General features: G+C 32.0%; 2 protein-coding genes across 4 annotated transcripts in view; both read left to right on the forward strand.

Annotated features, from left to right (window-relative positions):
* The first annotated feature begins 249 nt into the window (after positions 1-249).
* On the forward strand, positions 250-4,305 carry Pmvk (Phosphomevalonate kinase). Of its 2 annotated transcripts, none has more exons than XM_088261116.1 (3): positions 250-596; positions 680-874; positions 2,781-4,305. In XM_088261116.1, exons 2-3 carry the CDS (start codon positions 805-807, stop codon positions 3,074-3,076), a joined length of 366 nt encoding a protein of 121 aa, XP_088117242.1. In that variant the 5' UTR covers positions 250-596; positions 680-804; the 3' UTR covers positions 3,077-4,305. The 2 variants fall into 2 exon arrangements, with proteins under 2 accessions (XP_088117242.1, XP_088117241.1); XM_088261115.1 differs by having other exon boundaries at positions 251-596; positions 675-874.
* A 6,268-nt stretch (positions 4,306-10,573) lies between these two features.
* para (sodium voltage-gated channel paralytic) overlaps positions 10,574-27,853 on the forward strand; it is a 171,232-nt gene continuing 153,952 nt past the window's right edge. Inside the window, exon 1 of one of the 2 annotated variants that reach the window (XM_088261079.1) lies at positions 10,574-10,822. The gene's annotated coding sequence lies outside the window, so the exon portion shown is untranslated. The remainder of the gene's footprint in view (positions 10,823-27,853) is intronic. The other variant, XM_088261059.1, reaches the window with a different exon arrangement.

The following is a 27,853-nucleotide window of genomic DNA, read 5'->3' on the forward strand; positions in this document are numbered from 1 at the left end:
AAAGGGATTCAACGTGCTGAGATTCTAATAAAACCTACACTCACAAAAAGAAGAAATAAGTATTAAAATATTATAAATTATGGTTAAAATTAACACAGATTTAATTTTTTTCTTTGCAATTTTCAAATATTTTTTCTAACGAGATTATACAATGAATTTGAAATATTTACATTACCCCGATTATTATTTTTCTAGGAAAATATAATAAATGCTATAGCAACATTTTCTAATAACTGTCAAAATGCAAATTTGACTTTTGACGTCTACAGGAAATTGTCATTTCTGACTTTTGACCGCTTTCGCCTATACAGGTATCTAGGAAATAATAAAATGACAGTGAGATGACTGATATGATGTGTAATTTATTCAAAATGATGTCATAGTATTCAAGTAAAAAGTATTATTATGATCAAGTGTATAGGCATATATTATTAGTTTAAGATATATTGATTTACAAAAGTTTCTTAAACGATTCGTTTTGTTTTGTGATCACTGAGTAAATATTTTAATTTTATCATGCTTCCGAATACAGTAATACTTTTTAGTGGCAAAAGAAAAAGCGGGAAAGATTATATCACTGACAAGCTACAGCAAATGTTAGTAATTCAAATATTGATGTTGTTTTTATTGTGTTTTAATGTTATACTTTTTGCATTTCATGTTTATTCTTTTAGATTAGGCGATGAATGTTGCACCATTGTGAAGATTTCGCAACCAATTAAGAGTCATTGGGCTACGTGCAAGAATCTAGACCTTGATCAACTTTTAGGAGATGGAGAATATAAGGAAAAATATAGATTAGAGATGATCAAATGGAGTGAAGAGATGAGAGATAAGAACTATGGTTGTTTCTGTCTGCTAGCATGTCAAAGTGGTACGCAATTTATTTGAATATTAATATTTTGAGGAATTATCATAATTTTCCTTTCGTATTTAAATATGTCGATTTGATTTATTTCAACACAGTTTGATAATGTTCATATGAGGTAACACATCTATTATTCTAAATAAATTCTCATCACCATCCTGCTTTAATTCTTAATTGGATGTGTCCAAATCTTTTTTCATAAATTCTGGATTTAGGTCCACTTACAAGCTATTTATATTAAGATTTTGTTGTACTCTCGACTAAGGAGTTTATGTATTTATTGGGGTAATGACCTGTCCTGGGCTGCTTAAAATGATCACTTTTTACACTGTTATATTCACTCTGTTACGCACGATTGACCACTACATCACTCAATTTTCAAAAAGGTGACTTAAACCCACTAATTACCCAAAAATCCATAGGCTATTTGGAGCTATTTTTTAATACTATAATGTTTGTCCGCCCGCCTCCGTAGTGTAATGGTCAGCACGCTCGGCTACCGTTCTAGAGGTCCCGGGTTCGATTCCCAAGGGGGGTAAAATAAATATATGTGATTTTTTCACTGTAATATTTATTCTATATTACCCTGGACAGGACTTACAATCTTGTATTTATTTAGATTGGCAGTAACAAGTATATTGAAAGTTTTTAAATGTAAATTCACAGTAAAATCGGGAGACAATTTTATATTGTTTCACATTTTTAATAAATTTCGCAACTTAGTTCAAAAAAAAAAAAAATTGCTTTGCAAGAGCAGATCTGTCAGGAAGCCTAGATGCTTCTGTATCAGATCTGGGCATGCGGTGGGACAGCTTTCAATATACCTTGGACTGGTACCTGAAGCGGAGGGCTAATCACCTTTCCTTCATGTGTAAACGATCAAGATAACACTGCGTTTATATGACGCAGTACCCTATGCACCATTGTTTTATATATATTATATAATGTTTGTACTCTCTACTGTAAAAGAACCCTAGAGATGTCGACCACTTGAACCAGTTGCCAGTTTATCCGGAGCGTGACTCGGGCAAGGAGTTTGTGTTGCATTGATGAGTCCGAGTGCTGCTCGGACAAATCGTATTCCAATTTGTTGGTATTGATTTGCCCGACCCAAATATATTTATGTATTTGTTTTTATTGACTAACCCGAGGAGTTTTTGGATAGTCCTGTTTACAGTTGTTTGGTGATGATTTCCTGCACCGATGAATTTTCTCGCCAAAATTCGGCTGTTAAGTGGTTTGATACTCATACTAATATATATTATTTTTTGACATCTCATCAAAGATGAAGAAGAATTTGGAAATCTGGGCATTTACGGGGCTGACGACCGTCATAGGCTGGTTTAAGTGATCACTTTACACACGTATAACATTCACCAATTCTACCCATTATTGACAACCACACTACTCAAATTCTTGGAAGTTCTATATATATATATATATATATATATATATATATGAACCAACTTTGAAAAATTATTCTTGAATTACTAGAACTTCACTAGAGACATCTATCGGTGAGATAAAAAGAAGCTTTTTACTGGGCAGAAACTCTTTTATTAGTATGTGAGGTCCGAATCCTGGATTATAATCACATCCACAAAAGATTCTCAAATGTTGGACAATACCACACCTAGGAGCTATTTATATGAAGATTTTTACTGAAATCTCAGCATAGAGAAAGAAAGCACTAGAGACATCTATTGGTGAGATAAAAATAAGCTTTTTATTGAGCAGAAACTCTTTTATTAGTATGTGAGGTCCACATGAGAAACGCCAGAAAATATCATTTTCATTTTTATTATTTAAGCTTATAATTTGACCAGATAATTTATTTACAACATTTGGACACACTCACAATGTTGTAAACTAATATATTATTAAATATTTGCCATTGGTTTTTTTCTCGCAGCTAAACCTTCCAAGATATGGATTGTCAGTGACATCAGACGGCGCACGGATCTCAAATGGTTTCGGGAGAATTATGGGTCCAAGATGATAACTGTGAGAGTAAAAGCAGATGACAATATTCGTGTCCAGCGAGGTTGGGTATTCACCCCGGGAGTTGACGACGTCGCTTCGGAATGTGATCTGGACAGTGTCGCGGAATGGGATTTTGTTATAGACAACAGCGACTCTTCCGAAGGTGTTGAACATAAATTAGCGGATTTGCTGAGGAATATAAAATTGAAACAAAATACATCGTAAAATTTCACATTACAAAGCTATGATGACCTTTAGTTAGTTGGCCAATCACGCATTACCGAAATGTATTTATTTTAATAATATTATATTATTGTAATATCTGCGGTTTAATCAACCATCCTACCACTGCAACATACGCACAATGAAATTATGATGCATGTTGACATAATAAACTGACTATTTAATTCAAAATTTGCAAAAATCAATTACAAAAATTATTGTTAAGAATGTTTTTAAGAAAAATATCATTTTTGTCAACCTTTCCGGGAGTACAAAAATTGATGTCCGACTTTCTCTGGGGAGTGGGTTCTTTTAACATGAATTTTTTTTCCCTCCTTAAATTGATGTATTATGAAGATAAAAATTATGTAAAAATAATTTTAAAAAAAAAACACCTATTTGAAATATTTTTCAATTATGACAAAATCACACACAAATATCCACAGATGTCATTGCTATACAAGTCACATCTTACTAACTGACAGACGGATGACGTTCATTAACGTCCATACTCCTTTAAGGAAAATTCACACTGAAGTTCATTTACGTCCATACTCCCGGACAGGTTAATTTGTTACAATGTTTCTTCGCATACATAACTTAATTTTTGTACATTTTTAATAAAATTAGTTTAATAGGTGTCACAATCACTATTTTTATGGATATTTATTTTGTTATTATTAGACAATTTGCTAACAAATGATATGTTGAAAAATTTGGTTATTGAGTTATTTTTTCTTCAGATATTGATGAATATAGTATTTATTGTTTTTTTTACAATGTATAGTATTAGATGAATCGCAGAACTCAATTTTTAATCACTAAACACTAAGGCGTATAAGTGGGGGTCACACTAAATAGTTTTATAACGACCTTCGATTTTCCTTTAGCACATATATTGAAGTTTAATTATTATTATTATCATTTAGTTTTATGATGGTGGTATTGAATTTATTTATGGTCAATGTTATTCAATACATATTTGACTGTTAAAAATATTTTTATAATTGCGTATTATTGTGGAAAAATATATAATATACGGGAGTTATTTAAGTTAAATATTTATTTTTATATCATAAATTTAATTTAAGTGAATTGATATGAATTAAGGCTGATTTTTGTAATGTTTTTGTGTTCTAAAAATAATTATTTGGGAATTTTAATTTTAAGTTTTATTCACGTGTTTTGGTATCATGTTTAATCCATTTTTAAAAACAAATAAAAATATTTTTCAGTTTCTGGTTTTATTTTTTAGTCTCACCTGACTTATCCCCACTTTATAATCGTTAGTAATACAATTAATATGCAAGTTGACAGCTCATTACGTTAGCTACAAATTTCTTAAAGAAAAAAGGAAATTTTGCGCAAAATAAAATATTTTTAATTTATTATTAGATTAAAACCAATATTTTTAGCTTTTCCACTTTTTTTATTTGACCAGCGACCGGGTTTCGTCGTTACCGACATCATCAGACTGGTGAGAGGCTATACAAATTGTTATGTCATATATAAAAGAAGGCAGGAGTTGATAACCATGATTTGATATAATTTTATTGAATTATATAAAAAAATTATATCAAATCATGGTTATCAACTCCTGCCTTCTTTTATATATAACATAACAATTTGTATAGCCTCTCACCAGTCTGATGATGTTTGATATAATTTTATTGAATTATATAAAAAATTATATCAAATCATGGTTATCAACTCCTGCCTTCTTTTATATATAACATAACAATTTGTATAGCCTCTCACCAGTCTGATGATGTCGGTAACGACGAAACCCGGTCGCTGGTCAAATAAAAAAAGTGGAAAAGCTAAAAATATTGGTTTTAATCTAATAATAAATTAAAAATGCAATTCCATCACGAAGTGTCAGTGGATAATATAAATCTATTAAAATATTTTTATTCCTCATTCCACTGTCCACATTTATCTATATATCTTTTAGGCATCACCATAATTCCACATTCGTAAAACTTCCGGTTTTAATTGTTGAAAAATTCAATCAAGCAGTTAATGTTTTAAAACTGAAAAAGATAACTTATATCGATATTGTTAATCACATTTTCAAAATAAGCCCTACATTAAGAAATGTGGGAGGTTTTATTTTTTAACCGTTAGAGTACTGATAATCGATATATCGACTCTGGTACATCCTGCCAAATGTGCGGGCGTCGATATATCGACGATGATGCTAGTGTATTTTGGCGGTCGAGCTAGGAGGTTGTGTCGCAACGTGGACGCTTTTAAATATTTACGATTCGTCAATAATATTTACAAATAAATAAATTAGAGTATTTTTTTTTAAATTGCTGAATGAACAATTAACGTGTCTTAGGCATATATAAGCCTGATTGTTTCGGATTATTTTTAACAATAGACTATTATTCAAATGAATAGATTATTCGACCAACTCAATTATTTTCATAAAACTTTATAAAATAAAACTATAACTCTGTTTTGACCCACTTTTGTTTTTAGTACTTTTCTCCAACCGGTTTCGACAAGCATCTTGTAATCTACAAGTACATATCCATCCCTGCAGATGACAAGGTGCTTGTCGAAACCCAAAAACAAAAGTGGTTAAAAATAAAGTTATAGTTTTATTTTATAAAGTTTCAATTATTTTCATTCAATTCATTCAAAGCTAATTTTAATATTTAAACAGTGTTTTAAAGTAAATTCGTGGAATGAACGATTATATAATCGTTATTATCACTAGATAATATGTACAATATTAGGTCTATTATATGACTGATGCGTTTAGCCATTGTTGCGTAAGCTGCCATGCGATAATGAAAATGCAATTTTAATTATCATTAGGTAAGCATGGCTCTATTATTATTGCATCCATTACCATCTATGACATTGTTATTACACAATTCTCGTGTATCTCGTCTAGGCTGTAGACTGTAGACATGGGAATCGAATTTGAAAAACCGATTCATATTGGGATTTCCGTAATTTTTTAAACAGTGATATTTTTAACAGGCACTTATGGTTCATAAATTCAGAGATTGTATAAATTACATCATTCGTCAAATATATAACAGAAAAGATTATTCAAGGCGGAATAATTGATAGCCCTAAACTTAAGTTTCTTCAAAACAAGGTAACATTAGACTTGATTTTTTTGTTGTTGTTAAAACGCCATTTTTATATTAAAAAATAAGTTTTTCTTCGATAGAAATATAAAGTTTTCAAAAGAATAGAGTTATTGAAAGGTAAGAAGGTAAAAAATGATAGAGTTTAAAAAATTATGAATACTGTTTTTTCAATACAATGTATATATACAATATTTAAAAAAATGTGCGTGAACAACACGTGTAGCTTCCTGCGCAGCCAGTCACCTACTGAATTTGAAAGTACACCCATAAGATGTAATTTGTTTTTCGTATATGGAAAGTGTTAACAAAAAAAATAATTCAAAATAATTTTAAAATTTATGTTGTTACAATGTTCCGATATAAAAAAACTAACGCAAGACCCTTTGTGTAAAATCTATCAATGAGTAATTTATTTACAAAAAAAGTTATTAAAATAATAATTAAGAAATGAAGGAGTTCTAATGGTTAATTAAATAATAAAACCCTTATCCGCACCCCAATGGTGCATGGGGCACTGCGTCATATAAACGCAGTGTTATCTTGATCGTTTACACATGAAGGAAAGGTGATCAGCCCTCCGCTTCAGGTACCAGTCCAGGGTAATATTGAATAAATATTACAGTGAAAAAATCACTCATATTTATTTTACCCCCCCCTGGGAATCGAACCCGGGACCTCCAGAACGGTAGCCGAGCGTGCTGACCATTACACTACGGAGGCGGAGGTTAATTACCTACCATTTATTTTCTAATGGGTATAGTAAACGTGAATGTACATACATACGCGTGTGACTCAAGTCACACACGTATACATACACTGGTCAAATAAAATAAATTTGTTAAAAAAATATATATAGTTCCACCAAGAAATATTAATAAAAAAATTAAATCAAACAAAATAATTTAAAAATGTACATATCGCTCACTCCTTTCAAGAACGTCATAAATCAAAAAACTTTAAAGTTTAAAAATATAATACAATGTATTAAAAATAAATATCAAGCCACTTACTGAACTTTTTACTGTGCATCAGATCTTTTTAGGTAAAACCTGAAGGTTTTTTCTCTATTTGTAAAATATTTAGTTTATTTAAAAAAAATAATTAAACAATACCTTTTCTTCAAAATGCAAAAACAACACTTTCTGCCCTGTAGCGGGTAAATATTAAGTTAAAAATATGCCGCTTTTGCTGGGATATAGTACATTTTCTAGGCATTCCGAAAACATGCACAACTGTAAATTGACGATTTTTGATTTATGACGTTCTTGAAAGGAGTGAGCGATATGTAGGTATGTCTGTAAATACTGCGCAGGAAAATTCTCCGAATTTCACTTGGGCCGGGAAGATTAAGAATACATTGGGGAAAATTTTCCACGAAACTGGTTTTTCAAATGTTGAGACTTACCGAGAAGAAGCGCTTGAACTTGCTATTGAGATTGAGAGTTTTTATTTGTGAGAAACTTTATGATAAAACCGTTTTAGTATTTTTCTCAATTTGATTTACCACAAAATTTCTAAATAAAACGGGTTTTAAGAGTTTTCTCACATTTTTTTAAATCGTTCAAAGCCTTAAATGTAAAAGCGTAACAAGAGGCAGAAATCGTTTGTTATATTTATTTTTAAAAAAAAGTCAATCATGGAATTTTCCTCCCCCTATAGTCTAGGCGTGATGGTAAACAATTCATATAACAATTTATTCATTATTTATGACATTTCAACAAGGATGAAGAAGGGTATGGAAGTCTGAGCATTTACGGGGCTTACGACCGTCACAGGTTGGTTTTAGTGATCAATTAACACGCGTATAAAATTCATTAATTTTATTCACCATGATTGATAACCACACTACTCAAATTCTTGAAACTTTTAGATATATTGATCAAACTTGTAACACAGTATGCGAGAGTACGCTAGAGACATCTATGGTGGGATGAGGAAAGCTTTTTTTAAAGCAGAGACTCTTTCATTTGTATGTATGTGAGGTCCGTGAATTGTGATTTATTTTCATAAACCAGCCTATGAGGTCGTAAGCCCTGTGAATGCCTAAACTTCCATATTCTTCTTTATTTATGTTGAGATGTCAATAATAATATAAAAAATAATTGATACACGATTTTTTTTTCAATAAAAATAAATTGTATTACTAACAAACATAACAAGTGTAAGTCCCTCTCCAAGCAAAAGATCTCAGTCTCTTTATTGAAGAGAACTGCATTTTTAATTTTAAGATTGTAAGTAGAAATGTTTGGAAAATGAAAATTAAAAAAAAATTGTTACCATATTAAATAAAATAAAAAAACTAAAAAAAACTCCTAATTGGAGATAATCCAGATTTGTGAACAAGTATTTGGCCACACTTAAAATTTTGTTAGTAATTTATGCTTTTAAAATACTTTTAAATTGATACAGTGTTCATGGATTTTGAATTTTGAAGCGCCGGAGTAAAATTTTGTCGCCTTTAAAAAAAATTATCGTCTGAAAGCTTAAAAACTTATATTTTTGATTTTTCTTCACAAACAAATCTAATTTAAGCAATCTGATTTGTCAAAAAATGTATATACGCCATATGAAACGAGAAATTTGATGTTTTTTGTGGTATACCAAATATAAGTACGCCCATCCCTACGTCATACCGCCTCCACATTCCAATGCGTTTTGATACTCGAACATTTTGCCAATGGCAAATTGGGGGTTAGTTTTTGCGAATCTTCGCGAAAGTAATCTTCGCCATCATCCCTCTTGCTTCTTACGTGATTTTAAGGGTGGGAATATAGTTTATGTATTTCAGTATAAGTGATATCCATTAAAAGTTAAAGCTAGTCGGTATCGATATCGCATAATGCGAAGGTGCCCGACAGGAGGCGGGGAGAGCCGAAGGGTGGCGGAGATGCCCGAATCGTTTTCTTTCGGCACACTACAAGCGCCGTGAAACCTTTTCCACAGAAATTTAGCAGGGGACGTTACGCGGGGATTCGTGGCCCGGAAAATGAACAATTAAAAATCACAAAAAATAATTCTAGTATAAATATTGATATTTTATACACTTGGACTTTGCATTCAGTTCAAAATCTAAGTGACTAGATTTTTACAGCATTACAGTAAAAGCATTTTATTTTATTTATTTAGACTTCTATCGTAGAGGTTTCTGAGTGTGGTTACCCACTATACCAGAGGTCCCAGATTCAATTCCTAAGGGGGCCAAAATAAATATTTTTTAAAAAGTATTTTTTCAATGCAAATTAATTCAATATTATCCTAGACTGGTTCCTGAAGCGTAAGAGTACCTGAAGCATAACCTTGCCTTCATATAATTACCGATCAACTTAAATCATAAATTATATGCAGTGCCCTATACACTGTTAGGGGCTAGTGAGGGTAAGAAGAAAAAGAACGAGGAGAAAATGAAGAAAAAAAAGATATTTTATATTTACCTTTTTAAAGGGTGAAAAATGTATTCTTAATATAATATTTGAAATATGTATTGAAATTTTAATCTCATACTATTTTCGAAGGCTAAAGCGCCTTGTCATTAAAAATAAGAAACAAGTTGACCCGAGAATCCCGCGACACTCATCTATGAGACTAAAACCCAGTTCAGATGTATTCATAAAGTTGTTTCAAGGCTTTGTTATATGGTTGAAGAAGAAGAGTTACATCACCATATTCCGAATGTGGACAATATATAGGGGATGCAAACCATGCGTTCTTTTAGTGTCCGCTTACAACAGAGAAGGAGAACTTTCTAAATAGCTTAACACGGGCAGGAATCCAACTCCCCACCCAAGTATCCACCCTTCTTTCTCAACCAAATTTTTAACATAATTGCGGTCATAATTTCTAAAATAAACGCATTTAAACTATGATTTATTATTATTATTAATTGTTATTATTATGTTGTTTATAAATAAAAAAAAACTTGGCACTGGCAGAAACATCCCCTCGCTAGGTGACTGCCAAATAAATAAAAAATAAGCGACGCGGAGACGCTTGAACCTCCAGTGTAATGAGTAGCTACTGAGGTTACCTTACTCTGATCGATTAAAGAAGAAGCGACGCAAGAATCTTCAGTGTGACAAGCAGCTACTAAGGTTACCACCTTACTCTGATCAGCAAATCAAGAATCTTCAGTGTAACGAGAACCTGCTGAGGTTACCTTACTCTGATCAGCAACTCAAGAATCATCAGTGTAACGAGCAGCTACTGAGGTTACCTTACTCTGATTAGCGACTTAAGAATCTTCGGTGTAACGAGCAGTCACGGAGGTTTACCTTACTCTGATCGGCGAGTCACATGGTGGTGTCGGGTCGGGGGTCGCGATTGGGCGCGCCTGCATTAGCGAACTTTCATTGATCGGGCGGCGCGGCGCCGGCAGCCCGGCCTTCAGCGCGCAGTCCGCCGTCAGCAGCCGCTGCGTCTCCCGGTGTCCGGTCCGGTGTGCGGAGTGCGCTGTCCGCTGTCCGCTGTCCGCTGTCCGCCGTCCGGTGTACGCTACCGCAGCCCGCAGCATGAACACTGCCCGACCCTGCCGCGCAGTGCCCCCCCTCCTGTGAATACCGACCGACTCTACTCTCCGAACGCCCGACTCTCGACTTTGTTATGGTTTGACTCGGGACCCCTGGAACCTCATGCACTCCTGGTAAGTCCTCGCTCATTCTCTCCTTACATCCTGGGAGACTCTCGCGACACCCCCGTACTCCGTCAGATCGCGTGACCGCCGCGTTTCTTTCCGAATATGATTTATTCATATCGCTTTAAACTGGCGGATTTCCTAGAAAAGTCAACTTCATAACAACCCTTAAATGTAGTTACTACCTAACTTAATTTAATACAAAAATCATTTATAATAACATAACAACAACGATAACGTTCATATACATACAATACTACCTTCGTTATTTGATACTGTAATTATATATGTGTTTAGTTTAAAATAATAATAAGTCGTTTCTGATATATTCATGGAAAGAGAATTACGCTTTAAAGTAGACTAGATTTGGCTAGATTTCGTGATTCTTTCGTAGTAAAGTGTTACATGACAGCTTCGCACCTTGAAAGGCAGCCCCAAGAAAGGGGTTGGTTGTGTTATGTAAGGCTGCGGAATGTGTTCGTTCAGCCATTCTTTCAGCCACACATTTTTACAGGCGAAGTGTCGTCTGTTTCCTGTCCCGAGTAATTTGTCCCGAACGACGGTTATGGTGAAACCGAAATAATCGATATGTCGAAGTAACCGAGTTAATTTTCTTGTGTAAGCATATTCGTTGATCGGTTGCTAAGCAATGTTTTGTTGTACCTTTCAGCGGGCCCTGAAACTAAGCTTTTCAGCTTTTCATATCACTCAAAGCTCTGAATTCTTAATATTATTATATAAAATGACAACTTCTTCATTGTTTAATATACAATAGTACTTACTGGAAATGATAAATCGCAACTGTATCGGTTTAATACTAAAATCGATAATAAGTTTTGGTGCTAGTATGACGTAAATTGTTTAATCCATTATCGCATATTTAATAATCTATTTTGAATATTAAACTTGATAAAAAAGCTTATTAATTATTTACCAAGCAGCTTACTGAAAGCGACATTTAATTTATTTAATACCTTTGTATAAAGTAATACGAAAAACAAAAAAAGTAGTAACGAAAATACGATACAAATATTAATTAAACAAGTAATTTCATATTTCTAAGGTAATTATTTACTGAATATCATATTGTTATATTTAAGATATATAAATTAAACACTTTTATTTTATGGTAGAAAAACGGAATTAATGTTGAAAGATTTTTAATAAAATTTTAATATTTATTCGTGATAGTAAAACATAAACAAATTATCATCAAATATGATAAAAATAAAATTTATAAACATCTTTTTTTGGTATGTTTAAAACAAAGCTTTCAATGACTAGATTTTAAAAAAAAGTTATTAAAATAAAATAATAAAAACATTCTTATGGTAGAGTATGGAACCGAACTCAGATATGAAGTCAGCATCACCAACATGGGACTGTGCCTTCTAGTACCTTATTATTCATTTTATTTTAGAGCCATGTTTTTTGTCTTTGCGACACCTTTCACTGCTCTTTGTCGAAAGTCAGGTTTTCAAATGTTTATGCGACGTCTGGCTTGTCTTTCGACTATTCCAAATAGTTCTTTCTTTGTCTTCCTCTTCCTCTCTTCCCTTCTATTTCCCCCTAGTGATAAATATATCGTACCGCAGTATATGTCCTATCATGTTCCCTCTTTTATTGTCTATCACATCTAATAAGGTTATTTTTTGTTTCAATCTTCAAAGGACTTCGTCGTTTGTCACTCTTCCCATAAAGATAATTCTTTTTATCCTTCTCTAACGCCGTAACTCAAATGCTTCTTATACTTCTATCCCTCTTAGTTATCGTCCAGCCAGCATCTCGCTACCAAAGTCTCCAGATAGGTGATATTATTTTTTTTATATTATTTTTTAACATCTCATCAAATATGAAGAAGAATATGGAAGTCTGGGCATTTACGGGCTGACGACCGTCATAGGCTGGTTTAAGTGATCACTTTACACACGTGTAACATTCACCAAATCTACCCATTATTGACAACCACACTACTCAAATTTTTGGAAGTTCTATATATATGAACCAATTTATAAACCTCGTTCTTGAATCACTAGAACTTCACTAGAGACATTTATTGGTGAGATGTCTCACATATATATATGGTTATATAAATGCCGAATCCCGCTTTAAACTATATTTGCTTTTCTTAAACATCATATTTTTAAAGTAAACAACATCAAATTTAATAAAACAATAGCAATATACGATAAATCGCAACTTTATTTTCGTTACACCCAGTAACGATTGAATTTTTGTGCTTAAAATAAATAAAATAAATTGAAAAAGTTTTTCATGGAAATAAATATATGGTTTTGAAAAGAAAAGTGTTATTGACAGGTAAGGAGTTAAAAAAACAAAAGATGTTTAAAAAATAGTTAAATTCCAATATACTCATATATTCTAAAAAAAACACGTGCGGCCCCTCGCGCGGCCGTTCGCGTTCATAATTTTAACGTTTGAGATCTCGGCCTTAATAAAACTTATTATTAAATTAATTATTTAGTATAATAACTTTTACATGACGATTAAACACATTTAATCGTTTAATTTCATTGGTTTTTGTATTTTTAAGCGTGTGTAACAAATATGTTAACAAAATGTAGTGTAGGGTTAAACGTAGTCCCGTGACAGAAGTGGGTCACCACAAGAAGTAAGGGGGTCATTTAAGGTCCTTTAACAGACGAAACTTCGGTCGTACATTAATTCCCTAACAACTTCGTTACTAACTAGATTTGGACACCGTCCAAAGCCGTTAAGACTCGACTATTTTACATTAAGGATTTCACTTGAAATTAAAATTTGTCGTAAATTAAACCCCCCCTTGAAATTCACTGTCGTTTTAGGGTGAAAAGAGAAATTATCTTCATACCGTTTCAAAATACTGCAGCGTCCTTGGATTACTGGCAAAACGCTCTAAGTCAGGACTGTTGTTACGAGCTTTGTATTTTTTTGACCCTCGATACAGTTAATATTTCGCGCTTTTATCCCATGTGTTGAATATGGCTTGATGTGTTTTGATTCAATAACTTATTTTTAAAATAAAATTATTAGAAACTCGCCAATTTAACATAGGTGAATTATTATTCAGTAAAAATAATAAATTACAGAGACAATAGTTAGAAGGCTAAAATCCTGTAATATACTGTTTGCGTATTGAACGATTTTCTATAATCTTTATTGCACGATAATTATTTCATCGTTGATAACATGAAAATATGGGTATTAAACCGCAATTTCATTGAATAACGAGCAGTCAACGAGCCGGTATATATTACCGTCGTTTAATTTTTTTATTCATTTATTTATTTTATGTGTTCGGGAATTGTACAGCTTTACATATAAAAAATGTAAATAAAAAACAATAGTTACATTAAGAATAATAAACATTACATTAAATTAATAAAAATAAAGCCAATTAAACAATTCCACATATATGTTACAATAACTATTAAAAAACATTCAGAGATTTCAAAAATGGTATGGTATAAAAATAGATTTTGCAGGAAGGAGAATATAAATAATACAGGTGCAGTATAAAGAGTTTCAACCAACGGGCTAAGATTCATCCATATATTATAATATTTAAATTGACATATAAAAACCCATTTCTCTTACCATAATTTAAATGTAATTATTATTAAATAATAAAATTAATTTTGTCATAAAAATTACATAAAATTACCCCGCCTTGTTGTGTATATAACATATAATTTTGTCTAGCCTCCCACCAGTCTGATGATGTTGGTAACGATGAAACCCGATCACTGGTCAAATAAAATAAATTTGGAAAAAACTAAATAGTTGTCATTTTATGATAATGAATGTTTATGAAATAGTAAATACTATAACTAAACTTTTTATTAATATGTTAGTCAGATAACTAAATAATTAAGAAATAAGTGTGATTTTCAGATAGTACAATTAAAGTTCATCGTATTATTTAATTAGTAATATGTGTGTTTTCCTTCTTCTTCATGAGCCCTCTGTCTTCCACTGCTGGATAAAGGCTTCTTCCCCTTCTTTCCATTTCTTCCGGTTAGTTGCTGCTTCCCGCCAGTTTCTACCCCCCCACAGTGTGGAAATTTAAATTCCAAACTCCTTCCAAATCAAATATTTGTGTATCAGATAGTAACTGTTTTTATAACGAGTGCGCAAATTGAATCTAAAAATTGTCAGCTTCATTTGTAATGCGAAGAAAAATTTTAATAAACGAATTGGTTCAGAAAAGCACATTAATTATTTAAAAGGTATTATTAGCGGAGTGACACCTTATACAAATGACTTTTCACTGTAATGAATTTATGCCTCTCGAAATGCGAGTTTTTGTAACGCCGTAAGTCGGAAAATTCAAGGGAAGAAACAGGGGTGTTCCATCCTCCCTTCTCACTCTTAAAACCTCATTATTTATGTGTTCTTCAGACGTTTCTTTACAGTATTCCTGCTTCTTGAGTTTTCTCCCTTTGTGCCTACGTTTCCTACGTTTTTCACTCCTAACTTTTTTATACATGTATTTCTTAAATGATATAAATAAAAGGGCTGCTAGTATAAACGATTTGTAAAAAAACATCAATATATCCTAAAATATCTCTCATCTTATCTTGTATTATCTTATTTATACCGCAAATTCAACATTCATAAATCATAAAAACCTTAGGAATTTTCTTAATAAAGGATTTTGAATAAAAGAAACGAAAATATTCTGTGTCCAAAATTTTCTATCACAAATGCTGGATTAACACCACTAAGGAGTTGTTTAATGAAGAAAGATGAAGAAGCCGATTGAGATAGGATCGTAGAAGCCTGGGTATTTATAAAACGTACAACCTATCCTAGACTGGATTCAGTGGTCACTTTATAAACTGTGTTACTTTCACCATTCTACGCATTAAAGGTCAAAAAGTATCCACTTCTGTTGTAAACAGTGTTTAAAACTTATGTATGTAATACACGTTGCTCATAATTGTTCTTTTATATTTTATTTTTAATTTAAGTTTTACTTGGTAACATACAGATCACTTGTGACGTGTTTCGATGCGTTCCGCATCATTTTCAATCACGGTATGATGCGGAATACATCAAAACACGTGTCACAATAGATTTTAAAAATGTTAAGAAGTAGTATTTACCATGCAAAACTTAAATTAAAAATGGATACATATTAGGGTAATTACCATGAGGTGACCGATGAATCAATTAATGAAATAGTTTTTTTTAAACTCGTTTCAAATTATATATTTTTTTGACCTCCGCTCGTTTACAGCGATTTTAGAATTATAAATTATACGGAGAAAATAAATAATTGAAGTAATAAAATAATATATTATTTATTGATTCGGCAATAGACTTTGTAGAATGACATGTTGATTATTTAAAAAAAATAAAACACTTGAATATACCACTTCATCAGTTTTATTTTATAAATACGACTAGTTTCGAAAACTTACAGATGTTTTCATCTTCTGGTAAAAATTAAAACTAACGAATAAAAAATATATTTAGGGGTATATATAGGTTAATAAATAAAAGAAAGGGGGGGGGGGTTAAGGAACAAGATTTTTTGTAAAAGGAAACAAAGATGATAATGGTGACGTATTTTGAAACAGTATTAAACATATACTCTTTCAGGTAAAACGTTAATTAATAATATACTGTTTCAAAATACGTCATCATTATTATCTATGTTTCCTTTTACAAAAAAATCTTTTTCCTTAACCCCCCCCTTCCCTATATTTATTAACCTTTATATACCCCTATATATATTTTTTGTTCGTTAGTTTTAATTTTTACCAGAAGATGACAACATCTCTAAGTTTTCTAAACTAGTCGTATGTATATATATAAAACTCATTAAATAATATATTCATGTGTTTAATTTAAAAAAAAATTATTATTTTTTAATTAATTTAATAAAAGTTTAATTTCAATTATGTCGGTGTGTAGGAATGTAGAAGTCATATTAAAATCAACCAAAAATACCAAATTAATGTACTTTTTTCTATGGAAATGTCTCTGGAAATGCTATCTCGGATGACTGGTTTTCAATATCACAGATTACGTCCAGTCCAATAGATTGGTCCGATTAACGCCGATCTATTTAATTAATTAAAAATGCCCAAGGTTTGTGCATTGACCTGCTCCGAGGTGCGAGGCAAGGTCTCCAGAACCTAGACCCTTCCCGTCTCTTATTGGGAGCACTGATGGACCGACGGCAGACAGGAGACGGGAGACGAGTGCGAGCAGATCGAGGTTAGCTGCAATATTGGCATGTGGCGGCATGTTGGCTGCAATATATACTGGTTGGGATGTGCTAATAGCGCAGGTTGCATCTAGATGGGAGATAGTAAGAGGATACATAAAAATATCGTGAGTAAACGGTTTCGCTTTCTCTCCAAATATCCTATTGGAAAAAATGCCTGAATTAAGGAAAATTAAAATAAATAAATAACCGGGCATCGATGACGTACGGAAGAAGAGGAGTGAGTGTTTTTGCCTAGAATTTTCACTCATCAATTACATGAAATTTTAGTAACTTTAAATATAAAGAGTAAATCCAGTCACGAGTAGGCATAGGCTATGAAGCTTAAAAAGTTGAAGCCTGAATAGGGTCATGATAAACGGTGTTGCATAAGCCGTAGCTAGATTTCAGAGTCACTTGGACGTTAGGTAATTAAAAAAAAACGTACGGAAGATAAAGAGGTCACGTCATGGTGAAGATAACCTTAAATTGACTTTTATTCGTCAAAAAAAATCGTTGATTTTTACACTAGCTCCTTGACAATGCTGATCGATAAATGGTTTCGATATACTAAATCCTTAGAAATCATAGTCCAGAAATATAGCTTTCCACACTACGCTATAAATGCATAATTTTTTACTATTTAAGTTTTACTTGGTAAAAATGATTGATTCGATCATTTTCATAAACGGTGTTTGAAAATGATGCAGAATGCATCAAAACACGTGTCACAATATATTTTTAAATAGTGGTATTTACCAAGTAAAGCTTAAATTTAAAAATGGATAGATATTGTCACAAAGTAACTGCTGACTCAATTAATGACATTATTTTTAACTGTATCTTAAGGCTCGATTTTCAACGGTTTGACTACTTTTATTAAATTTTTTTAAAGAGACATATATGTGTTTTTATTATTTACACAAATATTTCAATTTCATACTATTTCTGTGAGCCTTAGCGGCTCATTATTAGAAATGGATATCAAATTGTGGTAGAGTGGGTTCGAACCGAGAAACTCTGACTGTGTCACTAATCACGGGATCACAACACGACACTTAGTCAATTTTTTTTTAATTGATTCGGCAGTAACTTTGTGGTAATATCTAATAAAAGTTTTACTCTGTAAATACCATCGTTCCTGGAAATAGCAGTATTTATCAAGAAAAACTTTAATTAAAAATGGATAGATCATGGTTATATTTTAATATTACCGTATGTTTGGTTTTAAATATTATTTAATACGGCAATGTTTGGAAAATAACAAAACAAAGTGTTTAGATTCGAGTCGCTTGTTGTACTCTAAGATGACTCCGAAACTCGGCGCAAGTCATTGTTTCGTTCAGTTACAAATGAATAACATTAGCACAATAGAAACATGTTAATTGAAGTAATTCTTGGCACAAGATCGCGTGAATGGGACAAATGGAGGGTTGGTAGAGGGAGAAAGGAATAACCATTTAATTCGGAGGTTAAAGGTTAAACTAATTAAATCAAAATTAGAAAATTTTATGTTTTTTTTACAGAATGGGCAACATGCAATATTTCGTAAAAAATTGATCCAAAATATTTTTTATTCTGCATTTATTTATTTATTTATTTATTAAGTAAGGTTCTTGTATACAACTTATGTACATTGACTGACTTATTCCCAAAAAAGAATATCTTCCAAACAATTAAAAACATTGACATTCACCATAGATGAAGAAAAATATGGAAATCTGGGTATTTACAGGGCTTACGACTTGTCAGAGACATGTTATTACGATCAAGATGACTCTACATCGATGCAATGGAGCATCTTATTCTCCATTGGGTTAAAAATATATTCATGTAATGTAAGTCGTATGAGATCTATTCTATAAATCTAACTGACGATTTAATAAAAAAATGTAATAACTGTTTTTTTAAAAATTACCCCTTTATGTCACATATTTTCGCTCTATAATCGTAACATCCATTTTCTGCTATTTTTAGCAATGTATTGCTTGTGTTTGACGATTGATTGTCAAACTGACGCAAACATAGAGAAAGAGCCAGAAATATGTATGGATTTATTCCAGATTTTTATTTCTTGTCGTTGGAAATTTCAAAACGCGTAATAAAACTGGACTGCGTTTGAAATAATTTGAGGTACATGCAGCAATACAGAGTAACAGTAATTTACTAGTCGAAAAGTCTAAATATCTCTATACACGCACTTACACTGATTGACTACTTCAAACCTCGTCAATATGTTAGTTACAGTAAAACCTCGATATAACGGACTTATTGGGGGAGGGGGTGTCCGTTAAAGCCGAAGTCCATTATATAAAAATAGGTTTTTAAAAAAAAAAGGTTTTCAAAATATGAACACTGTATTAAAATATAAATAAACAATACAGAACACAAGCTAAATTCTATTTATTTTCTTAGGAGACTCATCGTGAAGTGACGTCACTGTTCAATATCGACGAGCTTGCTTTAGGCAATCTTGTTTTGAAAAACGAATTAAGTTTTGAGACATAATTTGTGATTATCATGGGCGCTAAAAATTGCTTACGTGCGGCGACACTCGGATTTAAGCATGTATAATATTAACAGGACGTATTTAATTTTTTAATATTTTACCGTTTTTTTCCTTTTTATCCGAAGTTCGTTGCATAGAAGTCCGTTACATCGAGGTTTTACTGTACTTACTTTTCTTCTTCTTCTTCTTCTGCGTCGTTAACAATCCACTCTCCTCCTGAAAATATAAATATTTGTAGCAATCTAGGGATTTCGGATAATATGGTATGTCTCCAACACCACATCTCGAAGGGATCTACTCTTTACCTTCCACGGTTAGTTACTAAGCTAAGAAAAAAAAGTGTTATATATGGAAGGATGGAGCACGAGCCAATATGTGCTGGGATATAAATAGTATTCGTATCTGGAACACCCATGGGGTGGAGTTCACCTATTATCATTGCCCACATATCCCGCTGGTAACGTTCCGCTATGCAAACAGCCAACATCCCCGTAGCTACCCCGACTGGTCGGTTGTTTTGCTCGAAAATCAATTTACACGGGAAAAATATTAACTCTGTAAATGATCGCTGAACTCAAATAAATTAACAACATGTGTTTTCAAATTCTTGTTACGTGATTATTGGAGTAGAACAAAGTACGCGTACCATAGAATATTTTTTTAAAGGTGTACAAATTCAAATTTCCCGCAATACATTGATGGTGGCACCCAACGTGTGGCATGTTGCACCATCTTGTTGAAACCACAGCTCTGTCATATAGATGCTATTCAACTGATGTACGAAAAAAAGGTTCTGTAGCGCTCTCCATTGACTTAAAATCCATCATCCATCATCTTTAAAAAAAATTGGGCCAATGATTCCACCTGCCCATAAAGCACACCAAACAGTGACTTTTAATGGATATAAGGGCGTCTCGACAAAGGCTTCTAGGTTTTCTCCACTCCAAATTCGGTAATTCCGCTTATTAACCAACCAAAAATATGCCTCATCGGTGAACAAAATTTTGCATTGAAAAAGAGTATAAAGCTGAATATTATTTTCGGCACATTCACCGAACCTACGACGCGCATAATGGTCATTCAGTCTATTTATGGTGAAATGGCAAAACATATTTACTACAAATCAACTGTCAACTGTCAAATTGACAGTCTATGGAAACAATTTTGCCAGTTTAAAAACCAAACCTCTAAAAAAAATCACTCTTTGTATTTATATTTATAGATACGCTTTGATATTTGATTTCAAATACATTACAGTGATTAATTTTATTTGTCGTTATACATACATATAGGTTCATACAATGATTAAGTTGTAAAAAAGGGGAAAATATTCCATGCAGCCGAAATTGAAACAAACATACTTAATTATAATTATTTCCATATGAAAAATTAAGCTCGATTATTTTCAGGAAAATTCAGCTTTTAGATCTCACGCAGCTTTCAGGAGTAAAAAGGGAGAATTATGGGGTGCTCGGAATCAAAGTGAACCATGTCAATTCAAGATGATGAAGTGTTTTTGCTTTATACTGAAATTTTTTATTATGTCTTGATTTGTGAATGCCTTGGCTGCTTTTCACTTACATATGCATGTATGTATAATATGTAACGTCAATCATTCTGCCCATTATTGGACTTCTATACTTCTTCTTGTATCTTATTTGGAAATGACCAATAAAACTGTCATCTGTGGAGAATTCTGTGAAGTAAATAGCTTTCTTTTCTTGACCATAGGTGAGAGTTCTTTCAAATTTTTAATTTCACGGGAACTGACAGGTAAAACTATCATTTGTTGAGAACTTTGTTGAGTGAATAGCTAACACTTCTTAATCATACGTGAGTGATCTTTCGATTTCTGAATTTCACGAATTAGGGGAACTGAGAGATAAAACTACCATTTGTCGAGAACTTTGTTGAGTAAATAGCTTACTCTTATTGACCATAGCTGAAAGATCTATCGAATTCTTAATTTCATGAATAAAGGGAACTGAGAAATAAAACTACCATTTGTTGAGAACTTTGTTGAGTAAATATCTTTCTCTTCTTGATCACAGATAAAGGTTCTTTCGAATACTTAATTTCACGGACTAGGGGAACTGACAGGTAAAACTATCATTTGTTAAGAACTTTGTTGAGGAAATACCTTTCTCCCCTCTCACGTATGGACGTGAGAGATTATACTGTCAATTTAAACATGTTGAAATAAAGTATTTTTCGGAGCATTGATTTCAGACATATGGGTCAGATTCAGAAAATATGGACTTGAACCATTTTAGTTTCCTGAGAACTATGAGAGCTGCGTGACTAGTTGTATTATATATTGTTAACTCCCACACAATACTGTAAAGCAGTAATACCCTAAGCTACAGTTGTAAAGTAGGCTACCCGTCATAATCGAATAACGCACTTTTTTTTATCACCCAACGCTAAATGAAAATGGAAAAATAAGATAAAAAATGAAACATTTCCTGTTTACGATGTAAAAAAAGTTTCAAATTTGTTACTTAAAAACATATAAACAAAAACTATGGACGTAAATTGAAATATGAATTTGAATATCGTTCACGCGTGATACTTGTATGTAATAAAATTGATATGCCAAATTATTTTCATATAATCATTTCATCATGCTGTATACAATATACCCGTAAGGCATAAGTAAAATTGACATCATAAATAAAATAACATTTTGATATTTCAACAAAGATGAAATATATATATATATGGAAGTCTGTTTATTTACAGGGTTCATGATTTGTCATAGGCTGGTTACGTGTCACTTTTAAAACGTGTAAAATTTTACCCATTATTGACAACCACAGTACTTAACTTTTTGGAGCTTCTAGATACATTGATCAATCTCATTACACAGTACATATGAGTTCACAGCAGCCATCTATGTGGGATTAAGAAAGCTTTTATTGTGCAAGATCCGAGCCTCGGATTCTTTTCTTCGTCTATGTTGAGATGTCAAAATGTAAAAATAACTCCTAAGTGGAGATAACCCAGATTTGTGATGAAGTATTTGGACACATTTAAAATGTTGTGAATAAATGAAACTGCCTATCTACAATATGTCTTATTAATTGGTTCAGCAGTCACTTTGTGGCAAATAAAATCTATCGTTTTTTAATTTAAGTTTTACTTGATAAAATTTTTTTTTTTTCCTAAAATACATTGTGATGTCATGTTTCATTTTTAAACACCGTACGCATTACGGTGTTTGAAAATGTCGAAAAATGCGTCGAAACACGTGTCAATATATTTTAAGAGAAAAGTGGTATTTACCAAGTTAATTAAAATTAAGGACATGTTTTATTTTATTGTACACAAAACACTGAATTTAACCCCTGATGGCGATATAACAATATATAAAGAGTCTCAATAGAGACTAAGCATCTTTTTATACGAAGAAAATAAATATACGTCCTATCATGTAAGGTGTTTTTTACTCTTACAGCAAGATACGTTTTCTGGTGAAACGTGAAGGCTTTCCTTAAAAGAATTGTAAACTTAATTCATCTAACTTTTTCCATTACAGGAATCATCAACTCAGAAAGGAAATTAATCACAATTTTCTGGGAAAAATAGTTTTATTGCATTAATTACGAAGTTTTCAACAATTTTTTATGGACTTTAATTTCCACTTCGCACGTTTTCATTCAAATTATTACAGTAAATAAAAGTTGCAATATTTAAAATGTCCAAATATGTATGTCTCAGTTATCATACTTAGAACCTATTTATATCAAGACTCAAGAAACTAATAAATTTTATACTCCCATCTCTCTTTACCCCTGTAGTGTAGTAGTTAAAGCGTTTGACTATCGTGCTGGAGGTTCCGGATTCGATTTCTAAGATATTCAAAATAAAAAAACAATGATTTTTCATTCCTATAGTTATTTAAATGTATATTAGATTTTTAGATACCTGCACAGGGCTTATCGCTTTGCCATTATGAAATTAACAATCACGATGGTACTGTATTGATACGATCCAGTGCCCTATGCATCATTGAGTACGAAGGGGTTAGAAAAGACAAATTTTAAATTCATTATAATCTTTTCTTGAATGTTTTTCCCAGATACTTTGCGGAACATCTTATAAATTTAATTACATAAAACTATTTTAACCACTTTGATTTATTTATCTTTTTTATATTAAAAAGTGGTTAAAAATAAAGTAGTTTTATTTTATAAAGTTCATTATAAGCTATTCAAATCGATTATTCGCAGATTTATCAAAGTGACTTCAAATTGTATACTATGTATTATATTACATTTATTAGAATTTCTTCGAGAAATATTAGAATTTCATAGTTTTTATTCATTTTTTATTATAAAATAATGGTTGCCTTTCTGACGATATAAAATGTAAAATATTTCCATCTAGAAATAGCACGCAATATGGTTATGCCATTATCCCCTCCTTCGCAAAAACAGCCCTTATTTTACTATCATTTCTCAGCACTCCGCGTAAGGGTTGATCAATATGATTACAAGTAGTGGGTGTATGGAAGTATCGGAGAAAATAGCGCGAGATCTGTACTTTACGGAAGTGTAGGAAAATATATAACGCCATATAAAACTCTTTGCAACTATTTGATTAGAGCTTTATTTTTATAACTTTTAAAGGTTAACGTGAATATCAGTGTAGCGCTGATTTTTTTTCGATTTATTTTAAAATCCTATATTATGTAGATACTGATTGAGTTTTTAGGGATATTATGCAGTGGTATGGCGAAAACCTCATTTGCCTTTGATTCTTTTTCTAAGTCTTATTTCTCATTACTTAGGGTTGTGGAAGCAACGACTCTTCTACAGTTATCCCTGGACTGCTTTGAACCACCGAGGTGCCTGCTGCTGCCTTAACTTGATCGGTCCATCATGTAGGGATCTTCGTCTCCCTCTCTTCCCCTCCAGGCTAGCAAACACAACCAGTCGTTCCAGGCTATTCTCATTACTACGTGCATTTACCTGGGATGAAACAATAATAATAATAATTTTAAATATTTTATACCGCGCCATTTTCGTAAAATACTTCCACAAGGGCGCATAAAATAATTTTACTACTGGAACCATCTTCAGAGCGTTGTGTTATATAACATATTTTTATTAATTTGTTTTACGATTATAAGATATTATTTTTATTTTTAAGTTCTTCCGACATACTTTGACATTATAACACAGAAATATGCATAAAAATCTAATGCATAATTTCATTAATTGATTCAACAGTCACCTTATCGCAAAATCTATCCATTTTTAATCAAAGTTTTTCATTGTAAATACCACTGTCTCTTAAAATCTATTGTCACGCGTGTTTCGATGCATTCCGCATCATTTTCACTATCACGTCATAATGCTCAGAAATCTATCTTGTTTCATATTAAAACGACAGATGCATCGTCTAAAATTTTATTTTATTTACGAATGTCTTTCACAATCTAAACACTAATAAAAATCGACACCTACAATAATCATCACTTTATTTATACGATAAAATACAATGGATTTGTAAACACAATTCTTCTTCTTCTTCTTCATCGTCTTCTTCTTCTTTTTATAGATCCTAAGGATCTGTTTATGCCTCCGCTTGTAGCTCTTGGGATATTGACTCCCAGCTGTCTTCCACCTTTTTGGAGGTCTGCCTGGGGGTCTTCGTCCTTCAGGGATTCCTTGAAGGGCGATACGTGGAAGTCTGTCATCTGACATTCTGTTTACAAGAACAATTCAATGAATATAAATTAAATTTGAGAAAACTATAATTTATATTGATTTATTGTGCGTAGGTTGAATAACCCAGTGTCTCAAAAACAATAATTTAAAAAAATCCGCGTAAATTATTACAATGAGAGAATTTCTTTTTAATTCCGTTTTGAATTTTTTTTTAATTTCTTCCTAAAACGATAAACACATAATACAATGTGAACACATATTTCCTTGTTTTATGCCCGCCCTTGGCATTATTAACACCGAAATTTATACAAATATGCCGAATGTACTATAATTAGCGATCGATATTTTTGTCCTCGTATTACCGACTAGAAACGCACTGACGTGGTTTTATACAAATTTACCGACTGTAATCGGTTCTTTACAAACATTGTAATAAAGGAGACTGAACATCATTTTCAGAATACAAACATCAAGTACTATGTCATGATTATGAATATTTTAAAGTTTTCCAGAATTAAAATGATAACAAGATAGTAACGATAGGAAGATTAAAACATTGATAAAAAGGATAGTTTAAGAAAATGAGAGAAAAATAGGGAGAGAATCCAGAGGAAGCGATAATGTGTTGGTTAATTGGGGTTCATTTGATTCACATCAAGGAAAAAATCGTGATTTGATTTATATTACCAAAAGAGATTTTAGAATATAACAACGTAATCAATGAATTGTTTTTTTTTTATAAAAAATATTTTTGTTTTTATTCTTCACACAAATATTTCAATTTCATACTATTTCTGTGAGCAAAAGCGGCTCATTAGAAATAGGTATCAAATTGTGGTAGAGTGTGTTCGAACCGAGAAATTCTGACTTAAGAGTCCGCGACACTAACCACGGGACCACAACCCGACACAGATAGTAATATAATAAAGAATATGAACTAACTAACTAACCATCACGCCGCTTCTCCGAAGGGGTAGATAGGGGGAATAGAACGCTACACCACTCTGTATTTGCAAACTCCCTTCTCTTCTTTCACATTCATGCATCTCCTCATAAACACTCGCTGATTATTTCGACTCCTGACCTGACCACATTCAAGTGTTTGATATACCTGATCATGCCAAATTTTTCTCCGTCTTCCTCTGTTCCTTCTTTCAACTACATGAATATTATATGTGTATCCACAAAATTATTTTGGAAAGTTGATCGTACCAGTTTTCCTCGGTCTTTCTTTGCTAGTATTTCGAACTACATTCGACTTATAAATATGTTCACTGTTCTTTCTTCACTTATTTGCTCCACATATCGTAGTATCATAGTAATGAACAAGTGCATTTTTTACAAAAACGTGCTTATCGACTATTTGATATTTTACTAGCTTAATATTGCCCTGAAAAAATCCCAAAGCGACTTAAAAACTTGGATGTATAATATATTGACGTAAAAATGACTAACTGCATTGACGTTTGCCAAGCAAAAGTAACTTAAAAGGCGCCCTCCTGAACATTTCACGTTTTTATATTATTTTTGAAATCTCATCAAAGATGAAGAAGAATATGGAAATCTGGGCATTAACGGGACTGACGACCGTCATAGGCTGGTTTAAGTGATCACATTACACACGTGCAACATTCACCAATTCTATCCATTATTGACAACCATACTACTCAAATTCTTGGAAGTTCTATATATATGAACCAATTTCGAAGCATTGTTCATGAATCACTAGAAATTCACTAGTGGCGAAATAAAAATAAGCTTTTAATTAAGCAGAAACTCTTATATTAATATGTGAGATCCGAATCCTGGATTATAATCACATACATGAGAAACGCCAGAAAATATAATTTTAATTTTAATTTTATTATATTTAATTTTATTTATTTACAACATTTTGACTGTGTCCAAAAACTTTTTCACAAAATCTGGATTATCTCCAATTAAAAAAAATTAAAATAACTCCTGTAATTGGAAATAATCCAGATTTTGTGAACAAGTATTAGTAAATTTTACAATTTGTTGGTTGGATATTTTCTCCTGTACGATGTATAAACCATCTCAACGCACCTTTCTTAATTTTATCCATTAAGCGTTTCTCAGCCTTGCATTCTTTCCTTATTTCACCACTCGAACATCTATTTTATATCATGAATAAATAAATTCGTTTGTATTATTATCAGATCATTTAATTTCCAAATCATTCAAATGAAGCTTTTGTGATGTATATTCATTCGATATTTAAATTTCCTTCTTGTCCGATATATCCTATTCAATAAGCCACATTTTCACTTTATGTGACGTCACATCCACCAACCTTGCATTCGTGTCAAAACCGGATGGAATTTAGATTATAAGAATCTGAAGTGAATATTTTACATATAAATTTTTACGTGCATTTTTCTTGATTTACATTATATCAGCGCTGGAAGATCGAATTGAAAATGGCTCATTTATAGATTTGGCGTTTAATTTGTAGAACTCCATTTTAATTTACATTTTGAATATTAAAATCATACAATGATTTTTGGAGTCTACTTATATAATTAGTGAAAATACCTGGATAACGGACGGGAGGAATGAAAAGGTGTTGCCAGGAAGTTTTATTTATTTGGCAGTCACATAGTGAAAGGATGTTTCAT

This window comes from Brachycentrus maculatus, unplaced genomic scaffold (assembly GCF_059751285.1).
Source record: "Brachycentrus maculatus isolate JH-2025_06_01 unplaced genomic scaffold, ASM5975128v1 h1tg000147l, whole genome shotgun sequence".
Lineage (NCBI taxonomy): Eukaryota > Metazoa > Arthropoda > Insecta > Trichoptera > Brachycentridae > Brachycentrus > Brachycentrus maculatus.